The 15,329-nt window shown below is 41.7% G+C and overlaps 1 protein-coding gene across 1 annotated transcript in view; it reads right to left on the reverse strand.

Moving 5' to 3' along the window:
• Positions 1 to 11,445, reverse strand: part of LOC134352358 (polyglutamylase complex subunit TTLL1-like) — a 28,176-nt gene extending 16,731 nt beyond the window's left edge. The window contains exons 1-2 of the mRNA XM_063059665.1: positions 11,333 to 11,445; positions 594 to 802 (exon numbers count right to left, since the gene is read on the reverse strand). Coding sequence (XP_062915735.1) covers positions 594 to 802; positions 11,333 to 11,445 — 322 coding nt within the window. The remainder of the gene's footprint in view (positions 1 to 593; positions 803 to 11,332) is intronic.
• Between the last annotated feature and the right edge of the window lie 3,884 nt (positions 11,446 to 15,329).

Raw genomic sequence — 15,329 nt, forward strand, 5'->3', positions numbered from 1 at the left:
AACACAGGCTGCACACATTTAACGAGAAAAATTTCAAAGACATCCATCAAAAAGCAGCTTGTTCCCTCAAAACAACTATTTTTTAAAATTTAGTATAAAATAGAGACATTGCCCTGAAACTAACTTTCTCTCTTTGTGGATGTTGTTAGACCTTCTCTTGCAATTATCTATTTTTATTCCAGATTTCAACTACTCGTGGTTTTCATATTTTAATTTGGTCGATACCATTGAGATCCTGTTATGATTTATTGGTACTTGTTGGCTCATTATTTCTGTTGTTGGTAAATATTTTGATGTTGACACCACTGAGGTTTGGTAATTCATAATGGAAATATACACACTGAACATCTACTCTACAAAAGTGAATGAAAATCAAGCTTCTGATTAAAAATCTTTGACCAGAAATGTTCATTTTCTTCCTCTTTCTGCAGCTGCTGCCTGACCAGCTGAGTATTTAAAGCATTTGTTCTAAATTATTTCATTTTTAGTAATCTGGAAATAACACAGCATAATCATTTATATTTGCTGCTAACTCTGTTATATTATTTTTGTCATATTTGATCAAAACAGCTATAAAAACACAATATTGTTACCTAGGTGAATGTATTTGCCATTTTCATCCTTTTCTGCTAGTGGACTTCCCTCCTTATCGAGCTCTTTGCGATAACGCTTTATATTCTTGACCATCAGGTCCTTCCTGGTTAACTCATAGTGATTGGGAAAGTGGTTTACGATTTGATCATCTGAAAGACGATAGCCATTTTCAACACTGAAGGCATTGCGGATGGTCTGTACATTCATCCTGCAAGGTTAACGTAAGGCAGAAAATACACTGACAAAACATCACTTCATCTTGGGAAATGCAAATGTGATAGTCAGCAGCATTAAATATCCAAAACTTAGTACATTCTAAAGCCATAACATTTATTACTATGAGACACGGAAGGACTTGCGCTGATAATGTGGAATACTCTGTCACAGATACTATTTGTTGCCCATCATTATTTGTCCTGAAAAGATTTCCAGCAATGCACTCCATGTGTTCCTGGAAAGACATCCACGATGTCAATAAAGGTTTATCTTAACTACATTATATTTTAAATATATCTATGAAGGTTCTCAGTCATCCAGGTCATTGTATATCAAGCACTAGTAAATCAAGGCAAGTGGACTTGCTGTGTTGTCTAGAAGACGTTTCGCCACTCGTCCGAGGGGCTTCTACAGAGGGGGTGGGGTACGACACCATCCATCAGCTACTTACAATGCAATCCTAACATCTCTACCGTTCCCCCCCCCCCACGTCTCCACAGCAGTTCACACCTCCAATCATGCAAAGATAAGTCTAATGACCCTCTCGTCACCTCTATGACTCATAATGACCCCCATGTGATTGCTATACCTTTAAACAACTCACAGTTTATAAACTGGAAAACTACCCACCATGGATTAGAACTGTAGAAGCCTCAGTGGTGAAGTGTCTTCCAGACAATATAATAAGATCAGTTGCCCTGATTTACTACTGCTTGATATTTCAAACTGGACTGAAATTCTCAAATTTCCAGGGTAGCATGTGAGTTCATGTTTTCCGGAAACTTACAAGTTAGGCTTATAGTTACAGATGGGGAGGCACAGTAGCGTAGTGGTTAGCACAATGCTTTACAGTACCAGTGACCCGGGTTCAATTCCCACCACTGCCCGTAAGAAGTTTGTACATTCTCCTCGTGAATGTGTGGGTTTCCTCCGGGTGCTGTGGTTTCCTTCTACAATCCAAAGACATACCGGTTGGCAGCCTAACTGGTCAGTGTAAATTGTCTTGCGATTTGGCTAGATTAAGTCAGAGGTCACTGAGCGGGGCGGCTCAAAGGGCTGGAAGGCTTAATCCGCACTGTATCTCAATAAAAAATAAAAACGTTGCTCTGCCCCGCCCAAAGACGTTGGCAATAAATTGTAAACCTGAAAGTCAACACTGCTTCCAAACCCAAACCTAAAGTACACGCCACTGCCACAAAGTGAATGCAAATTTTGATATTTCTTACTACCAGGAACAAAAGGATATTTGATTGTATGTTGGACATTATAATAGACTCATGTCCTCATAACAACTCATGCTAATTGTAATCCTAACTTTAGAGCAACTCCTATTCTCAGTATTCTTTAATTTGTTTATTGAGATACAGCAATAGTCCCTTCCAGCCCTTCAGACTGCGCTGTCCAGCAACCCCCGTTTTAACCCGAGCTTAATTACAGGATAATTTATAATGACAAATTAATCTCCCAACTGGTACATCTTTAGACTGGGAGGAAACTGGAGCACCTAGAGGAAACCCACATGGTCACGGGGAGAACGCACAAATTCCTTACAGACAGTGGCGGAAATTGATTTGTACAGTTTGCTTTCTTTTGTACATTGGGTACGATCAGTCTTTGCCTAGGTATAGTGTTTTATAAAATTCTATTGTATTTCTTTTTTCTTGTAAATGCCTACCGAAAATGAATCTCCAGCTAGTTGAGTGGATCTTGGTTAATTGTGCTTTCAGTTAATTGGGGCAGCTGCATATTTGGGACAATTCTTAAAGAACAAAACCTAATTTAGAAAATAGCCGAGATTGTCTTCATTTATTTGGGATACTATGCCGATTAATTGGGCCAGAAGACTGTTGCTGAACAGCTTTATAACTGGCGTCAGTGATGTTCAGTTGCGTGCCCTTTAGACACCATGCTTCAAATGAACAGTTTATAAATAGCGTAAGATGCACGTGTTTGCGTTCAAAAAGCAGTGATTTTTGTCACTGATAGTTGGTGAGACATAGGCAGTAAGACAATCCAGAACTGCTTTTCTCACTGCAATTTCAAGCACTCAAGCTTAGAGATGCCAGAAATGGTTAGGAGTGAAAATGAACAATTTCAACAAGTTAGGAACTAGGAAGAATTTGAAAGTGTCAACAATCATCTTGAATGTTACAAAGAACATGAAGATTTGGAGGATGCAATTGTCTAAAGCATTGTATGAAGGCAGTCCATTATCAGCACTAGGTGTCTGCGCTGATTTTGTTCATTTACAGTCAATCAGAAGAACACAGCAGCGTACACTGGATGAATTCCTCCATCCATAGCTATTAGGAACTAATACACAGTACTGTAGTACCTTTGGTAGTGTTCCAATTTATTCTGTGTTTCTTTTAAATACATAATTTGTTACACAGTTAAATGGTACTTCAACTTCTTTTTTATCTTTTTAACTATTTCCATGAAACCTCGGCTAATTTGAGTAACTGCTTAATTGGGCCAAAATGTATTGGTCCCAATGTATCCCAATTAACCAAAATACACTGTATATGTTAATATCTAGCACACTTTGATAATAAAGTTACTTTTAACTATGAGATTATTTTTATAACGTCTTTAATACTTCATTTATATAGTTTTGCATAGATTGATGATCACCATTTAGGGGCAGCTAAAACTAACAATGGAGATTGTAATGCATTTCAAAGATTCAAAGCACATTTATTATCAAGGAATGTATAAATTATATGCCTGCTTACAGGCAGCCATAAAGCAAGAAACCCAAATAACCCAGTTAAAAGAAAGGCCAAAAAACACTGTGCAGAGAGAGGAAAAAAATTGTGCCTCTGGTATATCTTCAGTTGCAGTCAAAATTTCTCATTTAAAAATATTGCTGTTATTGAAAAGTGTACAAAGCTAGTAAAAAGAAAAAAAGACACCTGACTTGGTCTGCTTGTCCCAACTCACCAAGATTTGCCAATGTTCCCCCCATCCACCAACAAGCGCGCATGCGCGCACACACACACACACACACACACACACACACACACACACACACACACACACACACACACACACTCTCTCTCTCTCTTACTTAGCTGGCCAGAGGCCAATATGACTGGCCAAAGCTTCTCCTGCTCCAGAAGAAGCTAAGAAGCTTGACAGAGCAGGAATGCTGATGGCATACTGAAGCTCCACCTAAAGACTCACCTGAGTATGTTTATAGCTAGCAAAGATCCACTGCTAACTTTGCTGGATGGAAAAGCTATGATGGTAATTGTCTTTGGCATTCAAAGTCATCTTAAAATCATCAAGAGAAATATAATGAAACATAATGACTAAATACTTAAAAATACCATTAAATGAACTTAATTTTGAACAGAAATTTTCTTCTCCTTTGCAGCCCTACACTGTCTTTTGATAGGAATAGGGCCTCGGATCTTACACTTGGTCTAACCTATTACAGGATTCAAGAAGTAATATCCCACATAAATGCCACAGTATCTCAGCAAACTCAGTCCTGCTATTGAATTCCAAATGGGTAGAGCAAATACGATTTGGCACACAATTTGTCATTTGGTTTAAGATGATCACATTCATTACAGCATGGATGCTGGTGCCAGACTTGGTTGCCTTTGCTTGGCTTAACAGTTCTGATGTCCAGTGGGATGGTCTTACGGTTGATACCAATGCTGGCACATCAGTGTGTGCTGGATGCTCTCAATACCTGGCTCTCTATGTTCACTGATCTGAGGAGTTGATCCAAAGAAGAAACTCTTTCAGTGGTCTATCTTCTTTTCCCATGCTTCCTTTTTAAAAACGAATTATGATCCATTTTGAGCTATATTTCGAGAAGAACTGGCAGTGTACCAAGGTGCAGTAAGCCTTCTTCACATCTGAGCTTGGGGAACTGGCAGACTATTTAACTGCGGAGGAGGTATTTGGTGTGGGTGAGGGACAAGAACTGGAGATCTCCGATAGTAAATTCCCCCTGTAGTTCATTTAGTTGTTAGAATACAAAATCCTGACAAGATGCTTTAAAGCTACACTCAAACTGGGACCTTCTACCTGCATCACACTCTGCTAGATCTACACTGTCCTGAATACGTCGTTTGTATTAAAAGGCAACTCCATACAGAATAGTGGGCCCCGCTGTCATGGGTTTTACTGGAATGTGTTTCCAAAACCATCAGGGTAACAAAATGTAAACACGCCAAACCTCTTTTACTTTTTCAGGTTGCACAGATCTACAACCCTTGCTTTTGCTTCCTTGCCCTTTTTTGTATTAGCCATAAATTTGTCAGCATTTGAACCATGATCTTCGTCACTTTGATACTTCAGGTCATTACGTCGAATGTCACTTCGAAAAACACAATGGGGAAACTTCACTAAAATAGTTCTGAAGCTAACGCTGAAAGATGATTCTCCTGCCCCACCCAGTCAAGTCTCCTCTGTTAGGAGCATGAAGGGCAAAGGAAGGAACATCAAGGTGAGTTTATCAGGTCACAGGAAGCAAGTTCGTTTCGGAGTCCGGATGGAACTCCATTTTACTGTCACATTGCCATTATTTACAACCAATCTTTCACTGCAGCATAAAATAAATTTTCCCAGATTGAAATATTACAAAGCAATAGATAAACCAGAGTGCAATAGGTTTATACTATCAACTCACTCTCAACACGAGCCCACACGGTGTAATTCATTATGGTGCTCTTGGCCCTCCAGTCTGAACACTCACAGGTACGTACCACCCGTCCTTTCAAAAACACACCCATTCACATTCTGCAGGCTGCTGTGCAGGGAAGTTGGCACAATTATCTGCTTTGCCCCTGGCACTCCTGCTTAAAGGAATAAACAATGGCTGTATGTAGAGAGGCTGCCAGCGAGGGCTGGTGTTAATTGAGCTACAGCTAACATGTGGCCACGCGAAGCTGGGATGTGATGCTCGGGGCTGCCCATAGCCAGCTCAGTGAGGCTGGGCTATTGCTGGGAACTGGCAGTGGCTGCTCCCTCAGCTGACAGACAGCCTCTGTCATCACCGCCAATGGGAATGGGGGAAACTACTGCCTCATGTGGTCATGGGCTGAGGAGGGCTATGCAGGCAAAACAACGAAAAGGTATATAGTAGTTTCTATGACAATGGTAGAGAGGGAGAGGGAGAGAGATGCCGATTGAAAGCGGATGATAAAGTTATGTTTGGAAGAAGTGTAAACTGGAGCAAATATACGAAACCTTAAATTCCAGAAGTGAAGCAGGAAAAAAATAATGATGGAAATGTAAGATATAAGACTCAGATGATCAATGAATTTAAATAGCTGTCTTTGAGGAGGTAATATGCAAAGGAGCTGCGTCATAAGCCTGTGTTAAGCTTCGTTGGAAGATTGTGGGAAACTAAAGAGAGAAGAGAGGTCAAAATGGGGCAGGAATTAAAACCATAGGGAATTAGAATCTTAGGGCACTTTTGGAGTCACAGAGTCATAAAGATTTACAGTATGGAAACAGGCCCTTCAGCCCAACTCATTCATGCTGACCCTAGTGCCCAGCAAGCTAGCCTCATCGGCCTGCATTTGTCCCTCTCCTATCCATGAACTTATCAACATGGCTTTTCAACGTTGCTAATGTGCCTGCCTTGCCCACTATTTCTGGCATAAAGAAGTTGCCTCTGGAGTCCCTTTTAAACCTCTTGCCTCTTATTTTAAACCTATCCCCCCTTATTTTCAGCACATTCCCCCCCTCGAGAAAAAGACAATATGCATGTTCACCATGTCTGTGTCCCTCATGTTAATTTCATTAGGACACCTCTCAAACAGGCGGGAGGAGAAGATGGCAGCACACCGCGCGTGTGGAGCTCTCCAGTGAAAAATGATGTTGTATCTGTTAAATAGGGGCCGTGGACAATTTCTGATTTGATGGAGATAGACGTGAAAGCACAGAGGAACATCTGGAGAAATTTCTGAAACGCCCATCTGCTGCTGTCGTTACTGTGTGGTCGGGAATCTTTCGGAGGGTAGGCCTCAAAATCCCCGGCCTTGCCTGCTTTTGGTGACCGAGAAAGAGGTCGAATCGCTCCGACAGAGATGGCACTCAGTACTCGGTGTCGGAGAGCTGATCAGAGCTCGAAGTTTTCGGATGACTCAGAGTTGGATTGTGTTCGGCATGGTAGGGAGAGTCTTTCTTCCCTCTCCCGTTTGTGTGAGATGTGGGACATTTGAGAAACTTTGAACTTTACTGTGCTCACGGACTTTCTTCATCAATTATGGTATTGTGCACTGTTGCAACTATATGTATAATTAGTCCTGACGAAGGGTCTCAGCCTGAAACGTCGACGGCACCTCTTCCTAGAGATGCTGCCTGGCCTGCTGCATTCACCAGCAACTTTCATGTGTGTTGCTTGAATTTCCAGCATCTGCAGAATTCCTGTTGTTTGCATATGTATAATTATGTGGTTTTGTCAGTTTTTTCAGTCTTGGTTTGTCCTGTGTTTTTGTGATATCACACCGGAGGAAATAATGTATCATTTCTTAATGCATGCATTACTAAATGACAATAAAAGGGGACTACGTGTCTTCATAATCTAATCTCTAATGTTCCAGGGAATAAAGTAACTATTTATGCAACCTCCCAATATAACTTGGTCCCCCAAGTCCAGGCAACGTCCCAATAAATCTTTCTGTACTCTTTCTGGTTTACTAACATCTTCCCATAACAGGATGACCAAAACTATACACAATACTTCAGGTGAGACCTGACCAACCTCTCATATAACTGCAAAATAACTTCCCATCTCCAATATATACACTGTGGATATGCTCAATGGTAGGGAGGGCTTCACCCATGATGGACTGGGCCATATCCACTCCCTTAGTAGGATTTTCCATTCAAGGCATTGGTGTTTCCATACCAGGCCGTGATGCAACCAGTCAACATACTCTCCACCACACATCTATAGAAGTTGTCAAAACTTTAGATATCATGGTAGATCTTCACAAACTTCTAAGGAAGTAGAGGAATGCTCTGCTTTCTTTGTAATTGCACTTACATGCTGGGGCCAGGACAGATCCTCTGAAATGATAACATGGAGGAATTTAAAGTTGTTGACCCCCTCCACCCCTAATCCTGATGAGGACTGGCTCATGGACCTCTGGTTTCCTTCTCCGGAAGTCAATAATCAGCTCCTTAGTCTTGCTGACATTGAGTAAGAGGTTGTTCTTGTGGCACCACTCACCAGATTTTCAACACCCCTCCTTTATGCTGATTTGTCACCACCTTTGATTCAGCTAACGATAGTAGTGTTGTCAGCAAACTTAAATATGGCATTGGAGCTGCCTTTCAGTCATTAAGTATAAAGTGAGAAGAGCAGGGGGCTAGGCACACAGCCTACTGGTGCACTTGTGCTGCTGGAGATTGTGGAGGAGATGTTGTTAATCCGAACTGACTGGGGTCTTCAAGTGAGCAAACTGAGGATCCAATTGCACAAGGAGATATTTGGGCCAAGGTCTTGAAGCTTATTGATTAGTTTTCAGGAGATGATGGTCTTGAATGTTGAGCTGTCAGCAATAAACAGCATCCTGATGTATGCATCTTTGATGTCCAGATGTTCAGGCTTGAGTGAAAAGTCAATGAAATGGCATCTGCTGTGGACTTGTTGTGCTGATAGGCCAACTGGAGTGGATCCAAGTTGCTTCTCAGGCAGGGGTCGATATGCTTCATCACCAACCTCTCAAAACACTTCATCACTGTGGCCGTAAGTGCTACTGGACAAAGTCATTGAGGCAGATTACTACGTTATTCTTAGGCAGCGGTACAATTGAAGTCTGCTTGAAGCAGGTGAGTACCTCAGACTGCCAAAGCTAGAGTTTAAAGATATTGGTGAACACTCCAGCCAGTCGATCAGCACAGGTCTTCAGTACTCGGCCAGGTACTCCAGCTGGGTTGGACGCTTTCTGTAGGTTCCCCCTCCTGAAGGATGCTCTCACATTGGCCTCAGAGACTGAAACCACTGAGTCACTGGGGGCTCTGGTGTTCGTGGAGGTTTCTCCGCGTTTTAATGGTGGACGTGAGCACAGAAGGCATAGAGCTCATCTGGAAGCGAAGCCTTGTTGTCACCTAGGTCACTTGGTTTCACTTTGTAAGAGATAACCGCATTCAAGCCCTGTCACACTGATCTGACCCTTGGCAGATTGCGGATCTCATGGTTTATCCAGGGCTTCTGGATGCAGAAAACTCTGAATGATTTTGTGGGGACACACTCATCTATGACTGTTTTATGAAGTCTGTGACAACCATGGTATATTCAGTCAGATCCTCTGATGAACACACTCCAGTCCACTGACTCGAAGAAGTCCTCTGCCTCCCATGACCACCTCTTTGTTGTCCTTATCTCTGGAACCTTGCTCTTTAGCCTCTCCCTGGATGCAGGTGGGAGAAGTACAGCCAAGTGATCTGATTTCCAAAATGTGGTCTAGGCATAGAACTCCTAATCATACTATAGCAGTGGTCAAGTATATTGAGGCCACTGGTACTGCAGGTTATATGTTAATGACAATGGGCAGAGATTTCTTCAAACAAGCCTGATAGAATTCCCTGACAATGATTTGAAATGTGTCAGGGTGGGCTGTTTCTTGTTTGGTGATGGCAGCAAACAATATCTCTAGTGCCTGGTTAACATTGGCTTTTGGTGATCTGTAAACTACAGTCAAGATAATGGAGGAGATCTCTCTTGGCAAGTAGAACAATTGGCACTTAATCAATACATAGATGTTTCAGGTTGGGAGAACAAGTGTGCATTAAGAATGCCATGTCTGAGAACACAGAGACTTTATTAAGAAATACCTTTTGCCTTCTCCAAATCAGCTGTCCAGTCCACCCTGTGTATTGAGAAGCCTTCAAGCCTTACCAACATATCTGGTGTATCCGGAGTGAGCTATGTCTTTGTGAAACACAGAATGTAGCAATTTCTCATTTCCCTCTGATACAGCAATCTTGCCCTTAGGTCCTCGATCTTGTCCTCTAGTGACTGTACGTTTGCTACCAAGATGCTGGGTAGAGGAACTTTCATTGTTTGCTGTTTCAGACTGGCTTGCAGTCCTCCCCTCCTCCCTCTCTTCCAGCCACTGCAATGTACCCTCGTCCACTTACTCGCATTCTTGAGAGGTAAGTCCGCAGAGTCCTTCAGAAAATTGTGAAATTGCTAGTTCATAAAGATGATTCAAAGATATGTTGCTTGAAGGGAAATTAAAGGCAGTGGATTGCAGTGACAGTAACTCAGAAGAGGTACATTTAGAAGTTTTGTAAGCAGCCCTCAACATGTGATTCACGTGTGCCATCTTGGGAAGGGTTGTGAAAGGCACTGGTAAAGTGCAAGATCTTTTTCTTTTCTAAGTACAATGATCAGAAGTGTACTAATGTTAGAATGCTGCCTCAGCATTAGTTTGCCTCTGTATGATTTCCAGTATGCCTCAGGACGTCCACTTAATATTCTCTTTTCTTCATTCAACAGGAATATTAAACACGTTATGTCAGCTCAGAATTTGATCAAGCTGCATCTTTTCATCTTTTTCTATTTCCACTTGCATGTGAGATTGAAAAGGTTGTTCATTTATAATGGGATATAGGGTTAGTAGTTTCTAAGGCCCTTCCCCCAGCAGTTCATTCCTACTTGGTACTGTTTGTTTTGTCATCAAAATAAAGTAGTAGTGCCCTGTACTGCAAGGTAAAGGAGAAGAAATTCTATCTAAAACATGCTCCTTCATGTGACATGTTACCAGGATACATTCAATATTCTAAAAATGTCTTTGAATTTCATCTGCTCAAAAGCATTCTAAAAATTGTATTTGCAAAATAGAAATGTGACAAGGTCTTTAATTATATATTGTGGCTTAAACAAATGTCAGAATTGAATGGGGTTGTATTAACAAACAACAATGGAGCTGTAAGACTGCAAAGTAGACTGACAGCCATACTGCACCTTCACGCTCTGTTCTGTCAGACATGCTGCACTGCTAAGATTTTAAGGGCATTGCTCTCTAAAGCCTCAGCCAGCTTTCCATCAAACACCTACCCCAGGAAACTTTTCAGAGGCAACTTGAAGTGTGCCACCTTAACACTTGTAGATACTCTGCTGTCTTCAATTTTTACCCTGGCTTTCGCAAGGCACTTTTTCATGCTCGTGATACTGTACCACATTTTAAACAATCTGCAATTGGATTAATATTTACCTTAATAGACTGCTGCTATATGAAATATTTCTCCTTCCTGTTAACAATCCCCCAACATTACCTACCTTGGTGGTGCCCCAACACCAGAAAACATATGATCCACAATTTATGGTCAACTATAGAGAAGATGAGTATCTTAAAACATAGTGCTCACTTTGCTGCCATGATGCAGCTTTGGCATTTACTTCCTGCAAGTAATGTCACTTCTTTGCATTGTTGTCTTCAAAATGCTCCAAACTATTAAATTTTAGCTATGATTCCAAATTTTATCCAGGTATCCAAATATCTAGGTATGCAACCATTCATTTACTATTAAGCAATGTACTCACCAATAAAAATTCCAGTTTTCATTTTCTGAAACCTGTATCCAACCTCTTTTTTGGAAGTTATTTACAAGCACAAACTTGTCAATGTCTGAAACCCATTTTAGTTTCCCTGCCATGGGTTCTTGAAGCACTTGAACTGCTGCAGTTAATGCTGTAAAAAAAACAAAATGTTGTGAAGCTAAAAGGTATATGCAAAAACATGAGAAAAGAACGACAGTAGGCCACTTGGCCCCTCGAGCCTGTCCATTATTCAGTATAGTCATGATATATCCATAGGATCATAGGAGCAGAATTAGGCCTTTTGGCCCATCAAATCTGTTCTACCATTCAATCATGGCTGTTTTATTTTCTCTCTCAACCACCATTCTCCTGCCTTCTCACCATAACCTTTGATGCCCTTACTAATCAAAAACCTATAACCTAATGACTTGACCCCCATAGCGACCTGTGGCAATGAATTCCACAGATTCACCACCCTCCGGCTAAAGAAATTCATCCTCATCTCTGCTTCAATTCTGAGTTTGTGCCCTCTGGCCCTAGACCTCCTCACTATAGGGAACATCCTCTAGGTGTCCACTCTATCCAAGCCTTTCAATATCCAGTAGCTTTTAATGAGGGACTCCCAAGTCCATTTGCACCTCCAATTTCTGAAGTCTGCCCAAGTTCTCCTCCAGTAATCTGGCCTCCACAACCTATGGGATAGAGGATTCCAAAGATTTATCATCCTTGGTAAGAAAAAAATACTCCTATGTGTCTATTTTAAACCTTTTAACTTATAACTATGTTCCTTCCTTCGAAATGTGTATGTTCTTCTATGACTGGTTCCTTATGTTTTATAATTCGAAAACATAAATCTATTTGACAGAAACACATGGGAAAGCAGGATAATGTGTACACTTTGTTTTTACTTTGGAGAGGTGCAGTCTTATGATGTGGTGGCAAAATAATGTATGCTATTCACATACTTCATACATTTAGCCCATACGTAATCAACAAAGAATGCTTAATCAAACAATATATTTACAATATTACTCAAATATTGCTGAGATATTAAATACACTACAGGTTGCATCATGGCCTGGCATGGAAACACAAATGTCCTTGTATGGAAAAGTCGGCAGAAAGTAGTGGATACAGCCCAGTCCATCACGGGTAAAGCCCTCCCCACCATGAAGCACATCCTCATTGATCACTGTTGCAGGAAAGAAGCATCCATCATCAAGAACCCCCACCATCCAGACCATGTTCCCTTTTTGGTGCTGCCATCAGAAAGAAAGTACAGGAGTCTCAGGACGCGCACCAGCAGATTCAGGAACAGTTATTGCCTCTCTTGAACCAGAAGGGATAACTTCACTCAACTTCACTCATCCAATCACTGAACTGGACTCACTTTCAAGGACTCTTCATCTCATGATCTTAAATTTTATTGTTTGTTTATTTATTTATTGTTATTTTTTTCTTTCTTTTGTATTTGCATAGTATTTTTTACATTGGTTGTTGTCTGCCCTGTTGGGTGTGGTCTTTTATTGATTCTATTGTGTTTCTTGGATTTACTCTGATTACCCCAAGAAAACAAACAGCAGGTTTGTATATAGTGACATACACGTACTTTGAGAATAAATTTACTTTGGGATTTGAACTTCAAGACTCCCATTGGAAGAAACATTTTATAAAACATCTATCATGTCATCATGCCCCCTAATAATTATACACTCAGTGGCCAATTTATTAGGTATCTTCTGCACCTAATTAAGTGGCCACTGAGTGTATGCTGGTGGATTTCTGCTGTAGCCCCTCCATTTCAAAGTTCAAAATGTTGTGCATTCAGAGATGCTCTTCTGCACAACACTGTTGTAATGCATGATTATGTGAATTACTGTTGCCTTCCTGTCAGCTTGAACCAGTCTGACCATTCTCCCCGACCTCTCTCAGTAATAAGGCACTCAGAACTGCTGCTCACTGAATTTTTTTTTGTTTTTCACATTATTCTCTGTAAACTCTGGAAACTGTTGTGTACGAAAATCCCAGTATCAGCAGTTTCTGAGATATTCAAACCACCCGGTCTGGCACCAACAATCAAACAATCATTCCACAGTCAAAGTCACTTAGATCACATTTCTTCCGCATTCTGATGCTTGGTTTGAGCAACAACTGAACCTCTTGACCATGTTTGTATGCTTTTATGCAATGAGTTGCTGCCACATAATTGGCTAATTATTTATTTGTATTAATGAACAGGTGTGCAGGTGTACCTAATAAAATAGCCACTTAGTGTACATCAAAGTTGCTGGTGAACGCAGCAGGCCAGGCAGCATCTATAGGAAGAGGCGCAGTCGACGTTTCAGGCCGAGACCCTTCGTCAGGACTAACTGAAGGAAGAGTGAGTAAGGGATTTGAAAGCTGGAGGGGGAGGGGGAGATGCAGAATGATAGGAGAAGACAGGAGGGGGAGGGATGGAGCCGAGAGCTGGACAGGTGATAGGCAAAAGGGGATACGAGAGGATCATGGGACAGGAGGTCCGGGAAGAAAGACGGGGGGGGTGACCCAGAGGATGGGCAAGAGGTATATTCAGAGGGACAGAGGGAGAAAAAGGAGAGTGAGAGAAAGAATGTGTGCATTAAAAAGAGTAACAGATGGGGTACGAGGGGGAGGTGGGGCCTAGCGGAAGTTAGAGAAGTCAATGTTCATGCCATCAGGTTGGAGGCTACCCAGACGGAATATAAGGTGTTGTTCCTCCAACCTGAGTGTGGCTTCATCTTTACAGTAGAGGAGGCCGTGGATAGACATGTCAGAATGGGAATGGGATGTGGAATTAAAATGTGTGGCCACTGGGAGATCCTGCTTTCTCTGGCGGACAGAGCGTAGATGTTCAGCAAAGCGGTCTCCCAGTCTGCTCCCCCTCGTACCCCATCTGTTACTCTTTTTAATGCACACATTCTTTCTCTCACTCTCCTTTTTCTCCCTCTGTCCCTCTGAATATACCTCTTGCCCATCCTCTGGGTCACCCCCCCCCCGTCTTTCTTCCCGGACCTCCTGTCCCATGATCCTCTCGTATCCCCTTTTGCCTATCACCTGTCCAGCTCTCGGCTCTATCCCTCCCCCTCCTGTCTTCTCCTATCATTCTGCATCTCCCCCTCCCCCTCCAGCTTTCAAATCCCTTACTCACTCTTCCTTCAGTTAGTCCTGACGAAGGGTCTCGGCCTGAAACGTCGACTGCGCCTCTTCCTATAGATGCTGCCTGGCCTGCTGCGTTCACCAGCAACTTTGATGTATGTTGCTTGAATTTCCAGCATCTGCAGAATTCCTGTTGTTTGCACTTAGTGTACATCCTGCAGTGTACATCTTGTTGGTTTTTCTTTTTGTACCATCCCAATATACTTATGTATGGAATGATCAATCTCAATGGTATGCAAACAAAACTTCATACTGTATCTTGGTACATGCAATGATAATAAATCAATTATCATTTACACTTTTTACAATCTGTAATTCAGAAAAGAATGTGTATTGAGGTGAAGTGGAATGAGACAGAAACATCGGCATACTTAATGCATTTGACTCAGATGCAAGCTGTACACTCAGCAATTGCATTCCAATAATGGCCAGACTGTTTCCCCCACTGATAAGGATGTGTACGCTTCCTGGTTAGCTCCTTGTTTCAATGTTTCAGTTCTGCAGACCTGAAATCTAAGAAATGCTGCAATATTTTTTTATTTCCAGACTGCAACTTGATGTATAGTTGTAACTGAACATGTTGAACCATAAGGCTGACTGTATAATCTGAGGAAGTGCATTATCTTCTACTGAAGAAAAGGAAATTGTCATAGGTATGGAATCTCCTGAGGCTACATAGAAACATAGAAATGTAGAAAACCTACAGCACAATACAGGCCCATCGGCCCACAATGCTGTGCCGAACATGTCCTTACCTTAGAACTACCTAGGCTTACCCATAGCCCTCTATTTTTCTAAGCTTCGTGTATCCATCCAGGAGAGCCTT

Source organism: Mobula hypostoma, chromosome 9 (assembly GCF_963921235.1).
Source record: "Mobula hypostoma chromosome 9, sMobHyp1.1, whole genome shotgun sequence".
Taxonomy (NCBI): Eukaryota; Metazoa; Chordata; class Chondrichthyes; order Myliobatiformes; family Myliobatidae; genus Mobula; species Mobula hypostoma.